At 37.4% G+C, this 19348-nt stretch overlaps 1 protein-coding gene across 17 annotated transcripts in view; it reads right to left on the reverse strand.

Moving 5' to 3' along the window:
* Positions 1-19348, reverse strand: part of CEP70 (centrosomal protein 70) — a 104187-nt gene that overhangs the window by 25115 nt on the left and 59724 nt on the right. For 16 of the 17 annotated variants that reach the window (XM_054550213.2, XM_054550209.2, XM_063721523.1 and 13 more), the window contains 5 exon segments: positions 14442-14611; positions 9783-9839; positions 6636-6723; positions 6465-6553; positions 2767-2841 (listed from right to left, as the gene is read on the reverse strand). In XM_054550213.2, the coding sequence (XP_054406188.1) occupies positions 2767-2841; positions 6465-6553; positions 6636-6723; positions 9783-9839; positions 14442-14611 (479 nt within the window). 17 annotated transcript variants of the gene reach the window in all.

Consider the following 19348-nt stretch of genomic DNA (forward strand, 5'->3'; position numbering starts at 1 on the left):
TTGAATCTCTGAATAGACCAATAACAGGCTCTGAAATTGAGGCAATAATTAATAGCTTACCAACCAAAAAAAGTCCAGGACCAGCTGGATTCACAGCCAAATTCTACCAGAGGTACAAGAGCTGGTACCATTCCTTCTGAAATTATTCCAATCAATAGAAAACGAGGGAACCCTCCCTAACTCATTTTATGAGGCCAGCACCATCCTGATACCAAAGCCTGGCTGAGACACGACAAAAAAAGAGAATTTTAGACCAATATCCCTGATGAACATTGATGCAAAAATCCTCAATAAAATACTGGCAAACCAAATCCAGCAGCACATCAAAAAGCTTATCCACCATAGTCAAGTGGGCTTCATCCCTGGGATGCAAGGCTGGTTCAACATACGCAAATCAATAAATGTAATCCAGCATATAAACAGAACCAATGACAAAAACCATATGATTATCTCAATAGATGCAGAAAAGGCCTTTGACAAAATTCAACAACGCTTCATGCTAAAAACTCTCAATAAATTAGGTATTGATGGGACATATCTCAAAATAATAAGAGCTATCTATGACAAACCCACAGCCAATATCATACTGAATGGGCAAAAACTGGAAGCATTCCCTTTGAAAACTGGTACAAGACAGGAATGCCCTCTCTCACCACTCCTATTCAACATAGTATTGGAAGTTCTGGCCAGGGCAATCAGGCAGGAGAAGGAAATAAAGGGTATTCAATTAGGAAAAGAGGAAGTCAAATTGTCCCTGTTTGCAGATGACATGATTGTATATCTAGAAAACCCCATCGTCTCAGCCCAAAATGTCCTTAAGCTGATAGGTAACTTCCGCAAAGTCTCAGGATACAAAATCAATGTGCAAAAATCACAAGCATTCTTATACACCAATAACAGACAAAAAGACAGCCAAATCATGAGTGAACTCCCATTCACAATTGCTTCAAAGAGAATAAAATATTTAGGAATCCAACTTACAAGGGATATGAAGGACCTCTTCAAGAAGAATTACAAACCACTGCTCAATGAAATAAAAGAGGCTACAAACAAATGGAAGAACATTCCATGCTCATGGGTAGGAAGAATCAATATCGTGAAAATGGCTGTACTGCCCAAGGTAATTTATAGATTCAATGCCATCCCCATCAAGCTACCACCGACTTTCTTCACAGAATTGGAAAAAAAACTACTTTAAAGTTCATATGGAACCAAAAAAGAGCCCGCATTGCCAAGTCAATCCTAAGCCAAAAGAACAAAGCTGGAAGCATCATGCTACCTGACTTCAAACTATACTACAACGCTACAGTAACCAAAACAGCATGGTACTGGTACCAAAACAGAGATATAGACCAATGGAACAGAACAGAGCCCTCAGAAATAATGCCACATATCTACAACCATCTGATCTTTGACAAACCTGACAAAAACAAATGGGGAAATGATTCCCTATTTAATAAATGGTGCTGGGAAAACTGGCTAGCCATATGTAGAAAGCTGAAACTGGATCCCTTCCTTACACCTTATACAAAAATTAATTCAAGATGGATTAAAGACTTAAATGTTAGACCTAAAACCATAAAAACCCTAGAAGAAAACCTAGGCAATACCATTCACAACATAGGCATGGGCAAGGACTTCATGTCTAAAACACCAAAAGCAATGGCAACAAAAGCTAAAATTGACAAATGGGATCTAATTAAACTAAAGAGCTTCTGCACAGCAAAAGAAACTACCATCAGAGTGAACAGGCAACCTACAGAATGGGAGAAAATGTTTGCAATCTACTCATCTGACAAAGGGCTAATATCCAGAATCTACAATGAACTCAAACAAATTTACAAGAAAAAAACAAACAACCCCATCAACAAGTGGGCGAAGGATATGAACAGACACTTCTCAAAAGAAGACATTTATGCAGCCAAAAGACACATGAAAAAATGCTCATCATCACTGGCCATCAGAGAAATGCAAATCAAAACCACAATGAGATACCATTTCACACCACTTAGAATGGCGATCATTAAAAAGTTAGGAGACAACAGATGCTGGAGAGGATGTGGAGATATAGGAACACTTTTACACTGTTGGTGGGACTGTAAACTAGTTCAACCATTGTGGAAGACAGTGTGGCGAGTCCTCAAGGTTCTAGAACTAGAAATACCTTTTGACCCAGCAATCCCATTACTGGGTATATACCCAAAGAATAATAAATCATGCTGCTATAAAGACACATGCACACATATGTTTATTGTGGCACTATTCACAATAGCAAAGACTTAGAACCAACCCAAATGTCCAACAATGATAGACTGGATTAAGAAAATGTGGCACATATACACCATGGAACACTATGCGGCCATAAAAAATGATGAGTTCATGTCCTTTGTAGGGACATGGATGAAGCTGGAAACCATCATTCTCAGCAAACTATCACAAGGACAAAAAACCAAACACTGCATGTTCTCACTCATAGGTGGGAATTAAACAATGAGAACACATGAACACAGGAAGGGGAACACCACACACTGGGGCCTGTTGTGGGGTGGGGGGAGGGGGGAGGGGGGAGGGATAGCATTTGGAGATATACCTAATGTTAAATGATGAGTTACTGGGTGCAGCACACCAACATGGCACATGTATACATATGTAACAAACCTGCATGTTGTGCACATGTACCCTTAAAGTATAATAAAAAAAAATAATAAAAATAAATAAAATAAAAAATCCTAATAAAAGAAGCAATTTTGGTAAAAATATAATTACTTGATGTTTTTCTTAAGGGCTTTTTCCAGCTTCTTCACCTGCTGTTTATAAAGTCTTAATTCATGCTGTGTGGGCCTGTGGAAAATAAATAATGATAAATTAATTCAATTTACTGAATAAAACCATAAAGGTACTTAAATAAACGACATACAATACTTTGTTACTTGTCACAAATATACTTATTAAACTTCTGAAAATATTTCATGACTGCTAATTTGGAGTTTACTGGCCATTTAGATTTCTTCTTCTCTGTAATCCCTTATTCAAAGCCTTTTAGTCGTTTTTTGCTGCTAATCTGTTACTTGTTTTTATAGTGAAATATTTCAAGTATATAGACAAAAACAGAGAACATTATAACAAATCCTGGTGTATCCACCACCTAGCTTTATCAAATTTGAATATTAACAGATTTGATTCAAATCTTAACTCAAACTTTACACATACACTTAAAATTCCCTTATTAATGTCATTCTTCTCCTTCCCATACCATAGAGAACCACTATCCTCAATTCATTGTTCATTATTCCCATGTATGTTTTTAAATTTTTACTACATATTTACATAATCATAAATTTACATATTATTGTGTTCAAGGTTTTCACATTTTATATAAATGGCTTATGCTAGGTATCAGGTCCTTCTCTCCATTAAGGTATAAGTTTTTTCTTGTTTTTTTTGAGACAGGGTCTCACACTGTCACCTAGGCTGGAGTGCAGTGGCACAAGCTCAGCTCACTGCAACCTCCACCTCCCAGGTTCAAGCTATTCTCTCACCTTGGCCTCTTGAATAGCTGGGACTACAGATGCATACCACCACACCTGGCTGATTTTTGTATTTTTTTGGTAAAGACAGGGTTTCACCAAGCTGGCCAGGCTGGTCTCAAACTCTTGACCTCAGGAGGCCTGCCTTGGCCTCCTAAAGTGCTGGGATTATAGGCGTGAGCCACCGCACCCAGCCATTAAATATAAGCTTATTGAGAACAGGAAATTTGTTTTGGTCCCTTCTTCACCCCAGAGTTTGGGACAGTGTCTAACTTACTATAGGTATTCAAATATTTGTTGAATGAAAAAAGGCTCAACAATGTTTATTCTTTATTACTGTCAACATAGAGACTGTCATCCTTTTGTAGCTATGCTGGATATACCTTTCTGTTGTGTGCCATTATAAATTTTACTTTTCTTCTCATCCCATAGCACAGGAATAAGAATAACAAGGCATTCTAGTATAATTTGAGAATGAGAACTCCGCTGGCATAAGACTGAATCTAATACAGTAAATATTAATGTATTATACATTTCAAAATCACTAAGAGTAAATTTCAAATGTTTTCAACCACAAAAGGTTATTAGATGATGGATATGTTAATTAGCTTGATTTAATTATTCTGCATTATAATCATGAATCGTAACATCACTTTGTGCTTCATAAATATATACAGCTATAATTTGTCAATTAGCAATTAAAATAAAAATTTAAGATAATAATCATGCTGAGAGAAAGACGATAGACAAAAAAGAGTAAATATTGTATAGCTCCACTCATAAGAAGTCTAGGAAATATAAACTAATGTATAATGACTGAAAGCAAATCAGTGGTTGCCTCAGGCAAAGGCAAAGAGGGGCAGGAGGGATTACAAAAGGGGCAAGAGACAACTTTTAGGGTTTTTTGTTTTAAGAGACAGGGTCTTTGTTGCCCAGGTTGGAGTGTAGTGGTGTGATCACAGCTCACTGCAGCCTTGACCTCCTGGGCTCAAGCGATCTTCTCACCTCAGCCTCCTTAGTAGCTGGGACTGCGGGAGTACGCTACCATGCCCGGCTAATTTTTTTTTTTTTTTTTTAATATGGAACGCTTCATGAATTTGCGTGTCATCCTTGCGCAGGCCTGGCTAATTTTTAAAATTATTTGTAGGCCGGGCACGGTGGCTCACACTTGTAATCCCAACACTTTGGGAGGCCAAGGCGGGCGGATCACGAGGTCAGGAGATAGAGACCATCCTGGCTAACATGGTGAAACCCCGTCTCTACTAAAAATACAAAAAATTAGCCAGGCATGGTGGTGAACGCCTGTAGTCCCAGCTACTTGGGAGGCTGAGGCAGGAGAAATCACTTGAGCCCGGGAGGCAGAGGCTGCAGTGACCCGAGATCGTGCCACAGCACTCCAGCCTGGGCGACAGAGCAAGACTCCGCCTCAAAAAAAAAAAAAAATCTCAATGGGCTAAAATTATTTGTAGAGATGAGGTCTCACATGTTGCTCAGGCTGGTCTCGAACTCCTGGCCTCAAACAATCCTCCTACCTGGGCTTCCCAAAGTGCTGGTATTATGGGCATGAGCCACTGCACCTAGCCTCCAAGGTGATTATCTTGACTGTGATTGTTAGGGTGATTATCTGGATTATAACTGTTTCACAGGTGTATACACATATCAAAATTCAATAAATTGTGTACCTTACATATATGCAGTGTACTGTACATCAATTGTAACTCATTAAAGCTATTTTTTAAAAGCAAAAAAAAAAAAAGACTCAATCTATTTGAAGTTTTTTTTTTTTTTTTTTTTTTTGACACAGGGTCTCGCTCTGTCACACAGGCTGGAGTACAGTGACACTATCATGGCTCACTGCAGCCTTGACCTCCTGGGGTCAAGTGATCCTTCCACCTCAGTCTTCGGAGTAGCTGGGACTACAGCCACAGACCACCACACCCAGCTAATTTTTATATTTTTTGTAGAGAAGGGGTTTTGCCATGTTGCCCATGCTGGTCTCGAATTCCTGCCTCAAGCAATCCACCTGCCTCAGCCTCCCAAAGTGCTGAGATTACAGGCGAAAGCCACTATGCCCAGCTTATTTGAAGTTCTTAGCTAGTTTTGTCTTCTTCACTGTGGACTCCTATTTTCTCATTTCCCTTGCCTACCCATGTGCTCTTGTTCCTTTCATAAATTATCATGGGAAAGAACTGACTGAAGTGAGTATAAGAATATTATGTACTCATGATTAGCTTTAGAGCAAAGGAGCTAGAGTGGTGCATTTAATATTCCAAATTCCAGTATGTTTACTTTTCATAGGATGAAGAAAAATTGGCCGGATGCAGTGGCTCATGCCTGTAATTCCAGTACTTTGGGAATTCTGGCACTGAGCCTAGGAGTTCAAGACCAGCCCAGGCAACACAGGGAGACCCCATCTCTACCAAACAAAAAATTAAAAAATTAGAAGCTGAGCATGGTGGCTCATGCCTGTAATCCCAGCACTTTGGGAGGCCAAGGAGAAAGGATCACTTGAGGTCAGAAGTCCAAGACCAGCCTGACAAACATGGCGAAACCTCATCTCTACTAAAAATACACAAAATAGCCAGCCCTCGTGGTGTGCACCTGTAATCCCAGCTACTCGGGAGGCTGAGGCAGAAGAATCACTTGAACCTGGGAGACAGAGGTTGCAGCGAGCTGAGATCGCGCCACTGCACTCCAGCCTGGGTGACAGAGTGAGACTCTGTCTCAATTAAAAATAAATAATCTTAAAAATTAGCTGGGTGTGGTGGCTCGCACCTATAGCCCCAGCTACTTAAGAGGCTGAAGTGGAAAGACTGCTTGAGCCCTGGAGGTCAAGGCTGCAGTGAGACGTGATCACACCACTGCACTTGGCCTGAATGACAGAGTGAGACCCTGTCTCAGAAAAAAAAAAAAAAAAATTACTTAAGTTTCTCTCACCTGGTTTCCAAATCTTTTTGGAGGTTCAGCTTTTCACTTAAAAGTGCATCAATCTTAGATTTTGATTCCTTGAGTTGATTCTGTAATGACTGCAACACATTTCACAGAAAAATAATTAACTTTCTTACTTACTTTATTAAAAAGTATTTATTACTTATGCAGTCCCCATACCATTAAAAGGCCTTTATAAGTTGGTGAGGCATCCAGATTTCTGTAGTCGTTTTCTTCTTCTGACTGACTTTCATCTTCTTTATATTGCCTATGAAAATATGTATGCAGTATACTTATGAAAAATCTATCTTCAAAGAAAAAAAAACTAATTAAACCAATGTAATGAGGGTTTAATAATCTAAACATGAATTAAAATTAATCCAAATTTCCTAATTGTTCTCATAGAGAATGGTATTAGAACACTACTACTATCTAATATTATAGTACATACAGTATCCATTTACTCTCTTTTTACTTAGAATATATGATCCATGAGGACCAGAACTTTGTCTTATTCACCACTGTATCTCACTGCCTAGAAAAAGTATGGAATATAAGAGGAGGTGAAAAAGCACTGCCGAATAAACAAACGAAACATAGGTGGAACATCCATGTTCTTTTAAAAAATGCATTCTCCACATACTATTTTTCCTTCTAGTATATTTAGGTCACCAAAAAACCTATATGAAGAAAATGTAGATCATAAGTGGAAAAAGCAACAGATTTAATAGTCTTGGTTCAAGCCTTGATAACACCACTAACTAGTTGTATTATTTGAATAAGTCAATCTCTCAGAATTTATTTTCTCGTCTGTAAAATAGTATCTGTCACATCTATTTTACAGGACTGGTGTAAAAAGCAAATGAAAGATACTGAAGGACTCTGTGAAATGCAAAGTGCTAGCAAATAAGTATGATTATTTTTAGCAATCTTGATTAACTATCACTGTGATGTCCTATATGGTAACCAATAGCTACATGAGCTAGTGGTTACCGCTTAACACTTGAAATACGGGTAATGCCACCAAGGAACTAAACTTTTAATTTCATTATATCTTAAATTTAAAAATTGAAGTAGTATAAAATACTTTTCTGTTAAACACAACTTTACTGTTTAGGACTACATTTCACTTTAACTGTTGTATCACATAAAGTATTACTATTGTAGCCTAGTGTGCACTGGGTACATGCATGATTTCTAGTATTACACATAAACATATCACCAGTCTAGTAAGTATCAATGGATTGATTCCGTTCAAATGATTTATTTATTCCCAATGTGTTTATTTTACACATGTGCATATAGTCTGATGATAAAAACAACAACAACAAAAAACTTTGGACAACACTGGCCTTCAAAAAATGGACAAGCAGAGAAGCTTTTGCCACTGCGAGAGGCCTATGTCCCACCTGTCTTCTTCCTTTGGTCTTGCTGCTTCAGTTCTACAGGGTCATAGCTCTTCTCCTCTGCTTCCTGTTTATCCTACTTAGGCCTCCAAATCTTGGCCTGTCTTCCCCCCTCTTCTCTTTCTTCTTTACTAATGTAATACTTGTCAATGAATTGTTACATCCTCCTGTTACAGTACTCTTACTTCTTTAGGTGATACCTATATCCTATTTGTAGATCTCAAAATCTATCCTGAAATTGCCAGAATCTCACTTTCAAGTTAGTACTTACTCTTAGAAAGGAGACTGAGTTTATAATATAAACTCCACTCAGTCAATGAATCCTGAAAAACCCCCTCCTTAGGAGACTCTTTATTGCTGCAAATTTTCTCATTTGTAGAATATTATTTATTAATGTATCTCCTATTTTCTTCCTATCCTCCACTTCCCTCAATAAGACATCCAATCCAAATATCTGACCCAAGGATAATTTGTATAGGCCAAAATACTTTACTTCAGCTAGACAACTGATGAAAACGCTTTTTAAGTTAAAAAGTGTTTCTTTTCCAAGTCACTCATTCCTCAGCTCCAGATTTTCATTACAAATTCATGACAACTGAATTCAACACCACCACTCCAATGGCCTCAATCCTTTTTATCATATTTAGTCAGAGAACCCCGTTTGCAGAACTCTACAAGTACCTCTCACATCATATTCTACACAAAAGATTTCCTGATGGATATGTTATGTTAAATCTTTTCTACTCTTACTAAAAACCCCAAATCCTCTCTCTTCATCATCTAGATCAGGGGTCAGCAAACTGCTGTCTGCAGGCTATATTCAGCAGGCTGTTGGTTTTGTAACTATTTTTATTGGAACACACCTGTGCCAATTCATTTACATATTATCTGTGGCTGATTTCGTGCTACAACAGCCGAGTTGAGTAGTTGTCCTATCTTTGTAGAATCTCCACCATCTAAACGACAGTTTCATTTGGAAGTCAGAAGGTCCCTGAAGCTACTTGATAAAATGCTGCTTTCTGAAAAGAATATAAAGCAAGAAGTTGCTTTTTAATTAGTTGCTCTCTTCTTCCCTTCCTTCCTTCTTCTTTTCCTTTTCCTTTTTTTTTTTTTTTTTTTTTTGGAGTCCCCACAGTACTACAGATAATCAGCAACCAGCAACCCACAGAGCTCTGCCATTATTCTGTCCAAGATTTTGGAAAGTCACTATTCTTGGGGCAAGAATACTAGAGCATACGCTTCATAAAAGTGAAGAATTTATCTGCTTTATTATGGGATCCTAATTACTTAGAACATGGTACAAAATAGGTGCCCAAATAAATATTTGTTAAAAGAACTGTTCCATCTATAAATAATAAAAAGATTAGCTACTGTTTTAGTGACCTTACATTAAAGCATTTTAGATTATATCTTAGATATCTTTCAGCTATTTTAGTTTAGCCAAAGACCATTTATCTCTATGCTTATTTAATCAGGTGATAAGTGTGTTTTAATCTATAAGCTTGATTTTTCACTGACATTTTATCTTTATGTCACATAAATCTGCATATTAATTAGGTTACACTTTGGTAGGCAGCCAATCTAATTCTATGCACTTTGTAGATATACTTGGTAACTACCCAGGGGCTAGATCACATCAGTAGAAAAAATTATAATACTTCAAGAAAATAAAGGGAAATACCATTTCTGCTGTGACCAATACTTTGGTGATAATTAAGTATACATAATTTAACATAAATACAACAATACATCGTGACTTAAGTTGTAAAATACAGTCTTCAAGTTCTTTATAAAAAAGAACTTCACAGTGACATATTAGGTGGATTTCCATAGCACATTTAAAGTTTCAAAAGCTACAGAAACTTCTGGTGTGACTACTGGATTAAAAACTTTAAAAACTGTAATACAGGATTAGTCGTACCTTTGTGTATGAATTTTTCTAATTTTAGATTCATAGTAATCAATTAGACAAAGCAACCTAGAAAACAGAATATTGAATTATTTTCAAAATGCGGTATTACAGCATCTACTAATTTCGCCACATAATTTCAAATTACAGTGTAAAAGTAAGTACAGATTATCTGGCAGGCTTTAAAAAATTTAAGTGATTCTTACCAGAAAGCAAATACTATACTAAGTCATATGTTATATTAATTTCAAAGTATAGATTTAAAAATAACTATAAACATTATATCTCAACATATTAAATGCATATCCTCCTTGTCCCAACAATTCTACCTCTAGCAATATCTCCCACAGAAGTATGTCAAAGGATGCAACTCAATATGAACAAAGTCGTTCATTGCACCATTATTTATAACAGTGAAAAGCCAGAAATAATTTAACTCTCCATCAGGAGAAAGGTTAAATAAATAATGGCACATCCATACTATAGAAAATAATGGGCTGGGCGCAGTGGCTCAAGCCTGTAATCCCAGCACTTTGGGAGGCCGAGGCAGGCGGATCACAAGGTCAGCAGTTCGAGACCATCCTGGCCGACATGGTGAAACCCCATCTCTACTAAAAATACAAAAAATTAGCTGGGCGTCGTGGCGAGTGTCTGTAGTCCCAGCTACTTGGGAGGCTGAGGCAGGAGAATCACTGGAACCCGGGAGGCGGAGCTTGCAGTGAGCCAAGAGTGCACCACTGCACTACAGCCTGGCAACAGAGCAAGACTCCGTCTCAAAAAGAAAAAAAAAAAGAAAGAAAAAGAAAATAATGGAGAAGTAGAAAAAATAATGTAACTTTGTATGTCCTTAACAAGGAATGATGATGGAAAAAATTAATGTTGCATAATCAAATGTATATTTTTTACTTTTGTCTAAAAAGAAAAGAAAAAAGTTAGATATGAATATGTATATATATTGAAAAAGAACTCTGTGGGTTCTTAACCAGGGAATAATATTGTAAGCTAGCAGGTGTATGAAGGGGCAATGTTGCCATATTGACTAGTTGGAGAGGGGGCAGAATGCTAAAAATTCATCAGTGAACAACACAACAATACACAAAGAAGAACTGTCTCACTCAAAATGCCAACAGCACTCCTTTTGAGAAACAGTAGGAAGGACACACACCAAATTGTTAGGAGAGGAGGTTATCTCTGGGATGTGGGGATTAGGAAAGCAAGCAGATTTGTTACATTTTACCATATACACTTTCATATTGTTTGAATTTTTATTTTTTGGTTTTTTGTTGTTGTTGTTTTTTGAGATGGAGTCGCGCTCTGTCCCCCAGGCTGGAGTGCAGTGGCGTGATCTTGGCTCACTGCAAGCTCCACCTTCCAGGTTCACTCCATTCTCTTGTCTCAGCCTCCCAAGTAGTTGGGACTACAGGCGCCTGCCACCACGCCCGGCTAATTTTTTGTATTTTTAGTAGAGACGGGTTTTCACCGTGTTAGCCAGGATGGTCTCGATCTCCTGACCTCGTGATCCGCCCGCCTTGGCCTCCCAAAGTGCTGCGATTACAGGCGTAAGCCACCGCACCCGGCCTGAATTTTTATAAACATTTATTGCTTTTATGATTTAAAAAATGAGAGAAAAACAAAATAATACTATGCTTTCATGTGTTATTCTTTTTAAAGGAACAATATACTGTTTCCCTCCTATCTTGGGAAAACATTACCAACCCATCTCCCTTTTCAGAAATAATTCAGCCAATTGTGCTCTTAATGTCACAACTTTCTAGATTACTCTTTTTCTCTTCAACCCTTCCCCAATTACTCTTTTTCTCTTCAAGCTTTCTGCATCTTAACATATACCAGCTTTCACACTATCCTGAAAATATGCTTTAATCTTTATATCCTGCACAAATCCTCTTGACCTACTTCCCCCTTATGCTATGATTCTATTTCTAATATTTTCCTTCATAAAAAAACTTCATTCATTCTGAGTGATTGTAACCAATTATCTTCAATAAAGTTTTAGGGAAGACTTATTACATGTTAAGTACTGGGAATTCTGAGCAAATAAAATAGTGGGAAAGTAAACAAGTTAACCAATGAGGAAGCATGCAACACTGCCAATCACCCTCTCCTTGAAACACTTTTGTTCCTTGGTTATCATGATACCCAAACACAATTCCTCTTCTGCCTCTTCTTTCTCTATATGGAATTTGGAAGTTCTCTGGAGTTTGGCCCTTTTAACAACAGGCCTGATATGTCTACATGGATGACTGAAGATGCCTAAGTATATACCCATAAATGAATTCATCGGTTTCTTCCCTGTTCCTTCAAATGTAGTTTAAAAACTGGCCATCTTTGACTCCTCCACTCCTTTCAACATCTATAGCCAATTCGTCTGGACAACTCCTGTTCATCTTTGCAGTGTCTCTCCCTTTTTTTTTGGTCCTAGTTAAGACCTTCATTAGCCCTCTACTACTACAACTGATTACTAACTTGTCTTTCTGTCTCTAGGTTTAATCTCCTTGCTCAGGAATCTTTGGGTATGTTCCCTGCCACACAGAAAGTAGAACTCAAACTCTTTGGCCAATTTAAGTCTCTCAGAGTTACAGCACACTTTCCATATTGTCATGTTGTCTCTTAAGACTCTTCCCAGAATCTCATGTATCCTATGCTCCAGACCTCTTGGACTCTTGACATCCCAAACACATTCACTTTTCCTGTTATCATATTTCTCTAATTGAAACATCCTTTCTCTCACCTCTGCCTATTAATATTCTATAGTTCCTAGTAGTCCAGCTAAAAAGATAACTCATTCATGAAGCCTATGTAGTCATTCTTACCTTTCACTAATTTCTCCCTATGTCACACCCACTTAGTATCCTATCTGCCTCACCTTATAGTACATACCACTATCTGCTTTATATTTTATTTACGTGCATATGTGTCTATCTACCCAACTAGACTATCAGGTCACTGAATGCAGGAATCATGGCTTTCCTCATCTGTGTGTGCCCTATTACTTAGCCCAGTACCCATTTGACTTTTAATAGTATCTGTAGTGGCTACAACTCATGTATTTCCAATAGGTTTAATTCACAATTTTTCATTTCAGTGTCTCAAACTGCAAGTTTGCATTGATAAAAATCAAACAGAGTGGAAAATCTCTGGCCCACTGGACAAATTCATACCTGAATTAGCCTGACTTCATCTGGTACATTGCAAGTTCTCTCAGTGCTTCTCTCACCCTCTTACCCAGTCATCTTAACTGTTTTTTGTTTTTCATTCTTCCCTTCCAATTTCTCTCTTCTTCTTCCCACTGTAGTTCTCTCTCCCTCACCTCTCTCCTTTTTGTTCTTCCTTACCTCTCCTATTTTTCTTACCTCGCCTCCCTCTTCTATTTATTCACGCCTCTCACTAACATTTTTATGTTGTTTTTTTATGTGTTTGTCCTTACTTTTCCTTCAAGAGGATGAAAATTATATATGTGTATATCTGTGTATTATCTCTCAAATAATTATCAAAAAATCTATAGTTTTAACTTGTTTTTACTTTATATCTGACCTCATTTATTTTTATAGTAAAATAGAAACATCTAATTATTCAAGATTTCCAGTCCTACTAGGTAAACATATAATACTGCTTAAAATGCAATCAGTTTAAACTGTTAAGAGAAAAAAAGGTGCTAGTACGTAAACAAGAGAGAATATGTACATAATATCCATATCACTTATATTGCTAAAAATAACACTAAACATTTAAAATCAATTACCTATAGGGGAGGTAAGAATAAAGGGGACGGGAATGACAACACAACTTCTCTGAATATAAATAATGAATAGTTCTGATTTTGCAATTATATAAATGTTTACATATTCAAAAGTAAAAATTTAAAAAGCAATCCCTGAAAATTGAAAACAAATAGAAACAAACCTAACTGCATTATAATTTGGTGACACAAACACACAGAGAAACAAGTATTTCAAGATATTTTAGAAATATACATCTTGACTGCATACATACTGGAATATATTAATATCAAAGAGAGCTGCCTAGAAATTTAAATTTCATTCAGTAGGCTTATTGTTAGTAATTCTAGTTTTATTATTTTGAAACTATTTTTATGTATTATAGGATATAGCAAATAATTATAATATTGTTCTTAAGAATGATTTTCAGTAGAAGAGACAACAGTTACAAATGTAAAATCAGAATTTAAATAAAAATACTATCTTAACTTCAGCTGGGTTAAAAAAAAAAATCAATGATGATTTTTTTTTTTCCCTCCAAAATATATAGTCCCTGGTTCTTTCCATTAAAAACTCCTAAAATCAATAACATAATAAAACTAAGCAACCCCAAAACCCATACAGTGATCTCTCAATATTATTCTTCACTAAAAGAATCAGTTGTTTTGAGAAATGTCTGATTAATTATGAAATTATTTAAAAGTTTAGTGTTATTTTTAGTAAATGTTCAATTCCATTCTTCAAAGGACCTCAAGAACAAAAAAAAAAAAAAAAAAGAACAGGATGAGTAGGGAAAAACAATGCAGAAGAGGAGGAGGGAGAGGCTTTTCTAGTTTATAAGAGTTGTAACCACCCCCAAGATAATATCAGGTAAAACAAACAAACAAACAAAACAATGAATCTAGCTACATATCAATTTACGTAGCAAAATTACTGTCTATCCAAGACGGTATGAGGAACTCTTTTGCACAGATAGGCAAACACTCTGTTTTGAGTGACAATGCGATCTTCTTCCTCCTTTCTTAATCTACAGACTTCCATTTGCAAAGAAGCAATAGTTTCTTGTTGCTCCGTTCGTTTTTTCTTATAATGCTGGCACTTCACCTATAAGATATTTTTTAAAAACATGATTATGATATGTACATCTAGGACATGCTATCCTAACAATATTGTACACAAAGGCATCTTCATAGTTTCTATTGAGCTGTTTCATTCAAGAACTTCAGTATTGAGGCTGTTTTTAAATGAGTATAAACTCCAGGAACATTAATATATCATAAACCTGAAAAAATATAAGTCAAATAGCTATAAAATGGGGAAACTACAGTTCATAATTGCATGCATTCAAGACATTTCTTACCAAGTAAAGGAACTCAAGAATTTCCATAAAACTGGTATAATTTTATGTTTAAGTTTACATTAAAACAATAATCAGGAAAGAATCAATATTAATTGGGGACTGCAAATGGTGTAGTCAACTTAGGCATTCATGCAATGTGGGCGACTGCGAACTCACAGTAAGTCCATAACCAGGAAATTATCATCAAGAAATAATCAGGGAGAATGACATCACCAAAATGGCAGAGTTGAAGCAATCTGGCTTCACTTCCCCCAACAGAAAACCAAAAACCAATATCCAATGCCAAGATTATTATCAGCAATATCCCAGAACTCAAATCTGAGGATGGGACAATCCCCGGGACCACAAAGAAGTGAAAAAATTTCACGCAGATGGTAAGAGAATCGGACTTCTGTAACTGTGATGCCTCTCCCCTAATCTGCAAGCAACTGCCTGTGGAAAATTTTCCCCAGACTCAGTTTCTACACTGGAAAAAGTGAGATCAAGACCAACTTCCCCACTATCTTGGGTTCCTTGCAGGAGAACTGTTCCTGCCTCAACCCACAGAAAGCATCACAAGTGCCTATAGGAAGAAAAACTGAGAGCAACCAAAGACAAAGATGGAAGGTGGGAATAGCAGCAACTCCAGCCTGCAAAATCTGCTTGGCATCTCAGCCAAAGAAGATGCTAAATCAGAGTGGCTGTTCAGCAGCACCACACTGTAGGAGATACACTCTACAGGTTCGCTGGGTATGAAACCCTAGCCAGCTTTTCCACACAGCTGGGGTATCCCATTTGGGATCTCCCCAACCTAGGACCATCAGCACTCTGAACACTTGCCAGAGCAGTGGCAAACCTGGACATGAGCCGCCATCTAGTACCAAGAAGGAGGCAGTGACCTAGCACAAAGGAAATTCAACAGGTGAATTGTAAAGAACCTCTATGTAAACATATCCAAGAAAAACCCAAACAAGCCAGACAGTGAAAACTGAAATAACTAATCCTTCAATGAGAAGACATAGATATATGTCCACAAGAAACAACAGCAAACAAAGAACCATGACCCCCACAGATGGAAAAAGGAGCCAGTGACTGACCCTAATGAGACAGTGATGTGAGATTCTTCAGATCAAGAATCCTTATTCTTTTTCTCTTTTTTTTTTAAAGTCATCTGGTTCTGGGCCTTTATTTGTTCAGAGGTTTTGATTATTGACATAATCCATTGTTACACATCTACTAAAGTTTTTTACTTCTTCTTAAGCCAGTTTTGGCAATTTCTGTGTTGCTAGAAATATGTCCATTTCATCTAGGTTAGCTAATTTGTTGTCATATAATTGTTCAAAGTATAGTCTTATAATCATTGTTTTAATGGAGGGGTGGAGGTTTAGGGTTTACTTCCTTACAACTTTCAGTGATGTTAAATCTCTTTTATCATTGTTTTTGTTTGTTTGTTTGAGACAGAGTCTCACTGTCGCCCAGGCTGGAGTGCAGTGGCATGATCTCAGCTTACTGCAACTTCCACCTCCTGGGTTCAAGTGATTCTCCTGCCTCACCCGAGTTGCTAGGATTACAGGTGCGTACCATCATACCTGGATAATTTTTGTATTTTTAGTAGAGACAGGGTTTCACCATGTTGGGCAGGCTGGTCTGACCTCAAGTGATCCTCCTGCCTTGGCCTCCGAAAGTGCTGGGATTACAGGTGTGAGCCACCATGCCCAGCCCTTTTTATCATTGTTAAAGAATTTTCAAGTTATATCTCTATATTCCTTAATCATTGCTTCTTCCTAATCCCTGTCTGCCCAGGATTCAAAAACTCAGTGAACTCCAATATAACACAGGGAATCAATTCAGAAATCTCTCAGTGAAATTTTAAAAAGGTATTGAAATAATAACTTTAAAAAAATCAAACAGAAATCCTGGGACTGAGAAATACATTCCCTGAACTGAAAAATGCATTAGAGGCTTTTAATAGCAGAATGGATCAAGCAGAGGAAAGAATCAGTGAGCTTGAAGACAGGCTACTTAAAAGTAAACAGAGAAGAAAAAAGAAAAAAGAATACCTACAAAATATAGAAAATTACTTCAAAAGAGCAAATCTAAGAATCATTGGCCTTCAAGAAGGAGTGGAGAAAGAGTAAGGGGTAGAAAACTTATTCAAAGAAATAGTAACAGAAAAGTATCCAAATTTACACAAAGATATAAATATCCATGAACAGGAAGGTCAGAGATCACCAAACAGATTCAATTCAAATAAGCCTACCCCAAGGCATATAATAAATTCCTACCTGGGCAATACCATACTGGACATAGGAATGAGTAAAGATTTCATGACAAAGACACCAAAAGCAATCACAACAGAAGCAAAAATTGACAAATGGGATCTAATTAAACTTAAGAGCTTCTGCATAGCAAAAGTAACAAAGTAAATAGACAACCTACAGAATGGGAGGAAACATCTGAAACTATGCATCCGACAAAGGTCTAACGGCAAGCATCTATAAGTAACTAAATTTACAAGAGAAAAACAAATTCATTAAGAAGTCGGCAAAGGACATGAATAGACACTTTTCAAAAGAAGACATACATGCAGCCAACAAGCATATAAAAAAAAAGCTTAGGCCAGGCGCGGTGGCTCATGCCTGTAATCCCAACACTTTGGGAGTTTGAGGCAAGTGGATCACCTGAGGCCAGGAGTTCAAGACCAGCCCGGCCAACATGGTGAAACCCACTCTCTACTAAAAATAAATTATTCAGATGTGGTGGCGCACGCTTGTAGTCCCAGCTACTCAGGCTGAAGGAGGGGAATCGCTTGAACCCGGGAGGTTGCAGTGAGCCAAGACCACACCACTGCACTCTAGCCTGGGCAACAGAGCAAGACTATGTCAAAAAAAAAAAAAAAAAAAAAAAAAAAAGCTCAATATCACTGATCATTAGAGAAATGCAAATCAAAACCACAATGAGATACCATCTCACACCAGTCAGAAAGCTATTATTAAAAAGTCAAAAAATAACAGATGCTGGCAAGGTTGCAGAGGAAAGGGAACACTTATACACTGTTGATGGGAGTGTAAATTATTTTAACCATTGTGGAAAGCAGTATGGCAATTCCTCAAAGAGCTAAAAGCAGAACTACAATTTGACCCAGCAATCTCATTATTGGGTATATACCTAGAGGAATACAAATCATTCTACCATAAAGACACATGCATGAATGTTCACTGCAGCACTATTCACAACAGCAAAAACATGGAATCAACTGAAATACTCATCAATGGTAGACTGGATAAAGAAAATGTGGTACATATACACCATAGAATACTACACAGCCATAAAAAAGAACAAGATCATGTCTTTTGCGAGAACATGGATGGAGCTGAAGGGCATTATCCTTAGCAAACTCATGCAGAACAGAAAACCAAATACTACTTGTTCTCACTTATAAGTGGGAGCTAAATGATGAGAACTTATGAACACAAAGAAGGTAACAACAGACACTGGGATGGAGGGTGGGAGAAGGAAGAGAAGGAGAAAAGATAACAATTGGGTACTGGGCTTAATGCCTGGGTGATGAAATAATCTGTATAACAAACCCCAGTGAAACAAGCTTACCTATGTAACAAACCTTCACATTTACCCAAATCTAAAAGTTTAATAAATAAGTACATTGTCAAAGTCAAGCACAAAGAGAAGATCCTAAAAGCATCAAGAGAAAAGAAGAAAACAAAATATAAAGGAGCTCTGATTTATCTGGCAATAGAATCCTCAGCAGAAAGCATATTGGCCAGGAGGGAGTGAAACGACATATTCAAAGTGGTGCTGAAAGAAAAAGAAAAAGAAAAAAAAAAAACCTGTCAACCAAGAATATTATTCTCAGCAAAGCTATCTTTGAAATACAAAGGAGATAAAGCCTTTACCAGGACAAGCAAACACTTGAAAGGGGCTCATAAGAAATGCTAAAGGGAGTTCTTCACTATGAAAGAGAAGGACACCACATGCAAAAACAAAAAAACATTTGAAGGTATAAAATCCATTGGTAAAAGTGAGTATACAGACAAACGCAGAATACTCTAATAATATAATTGTGGTGTGTAATCCAGTCATATCTCTAGTATGAATACTAAAAGACAAATCTACTTAAAACAATAGGCTAGGCACAGTGGCTCATGCCTATAATCCCAGCACTTTGGGAGGCAGAGGCAGGCAGATTGCTTGAGCTCAGGAATTTGAGATCAGCCAGGGCAATATGGAAAGCCCCATCTCTACCAAAAATACAAAAAGTTAGCTGGGTGTCGTAGCACGCACCTATGATCCCAGCTACTTGAGAGGCTGAGGTGGGAGCATCACAGGATCCTTAGTGTGTTGCTTCACCAGCCAGAAACCTCTGTGGCCAGTGGCACCTCTGCTTGAGTTTTGCTCACACCTGCTGGGCTTATTCCGCCCACTCAGCCTGGCAGGCTGCACTCAGCTTGTGCTACCAGCCCAGACCCCATGCCTGCCAATGG

This window comes from Pongo abelii, chromosome 2, assembly GCF_028885655.2.
Source record: "Pongo abelii isolate AG06213 chromosome 2, NHGRI_mPonAbe1-v2.0_pri, whole genome shotgun sequence".
NCBI lineage: Eukaryota > Metazoa > Chordata > Mammalia > Primates > Hominidae > Pongo > Pongo abelii.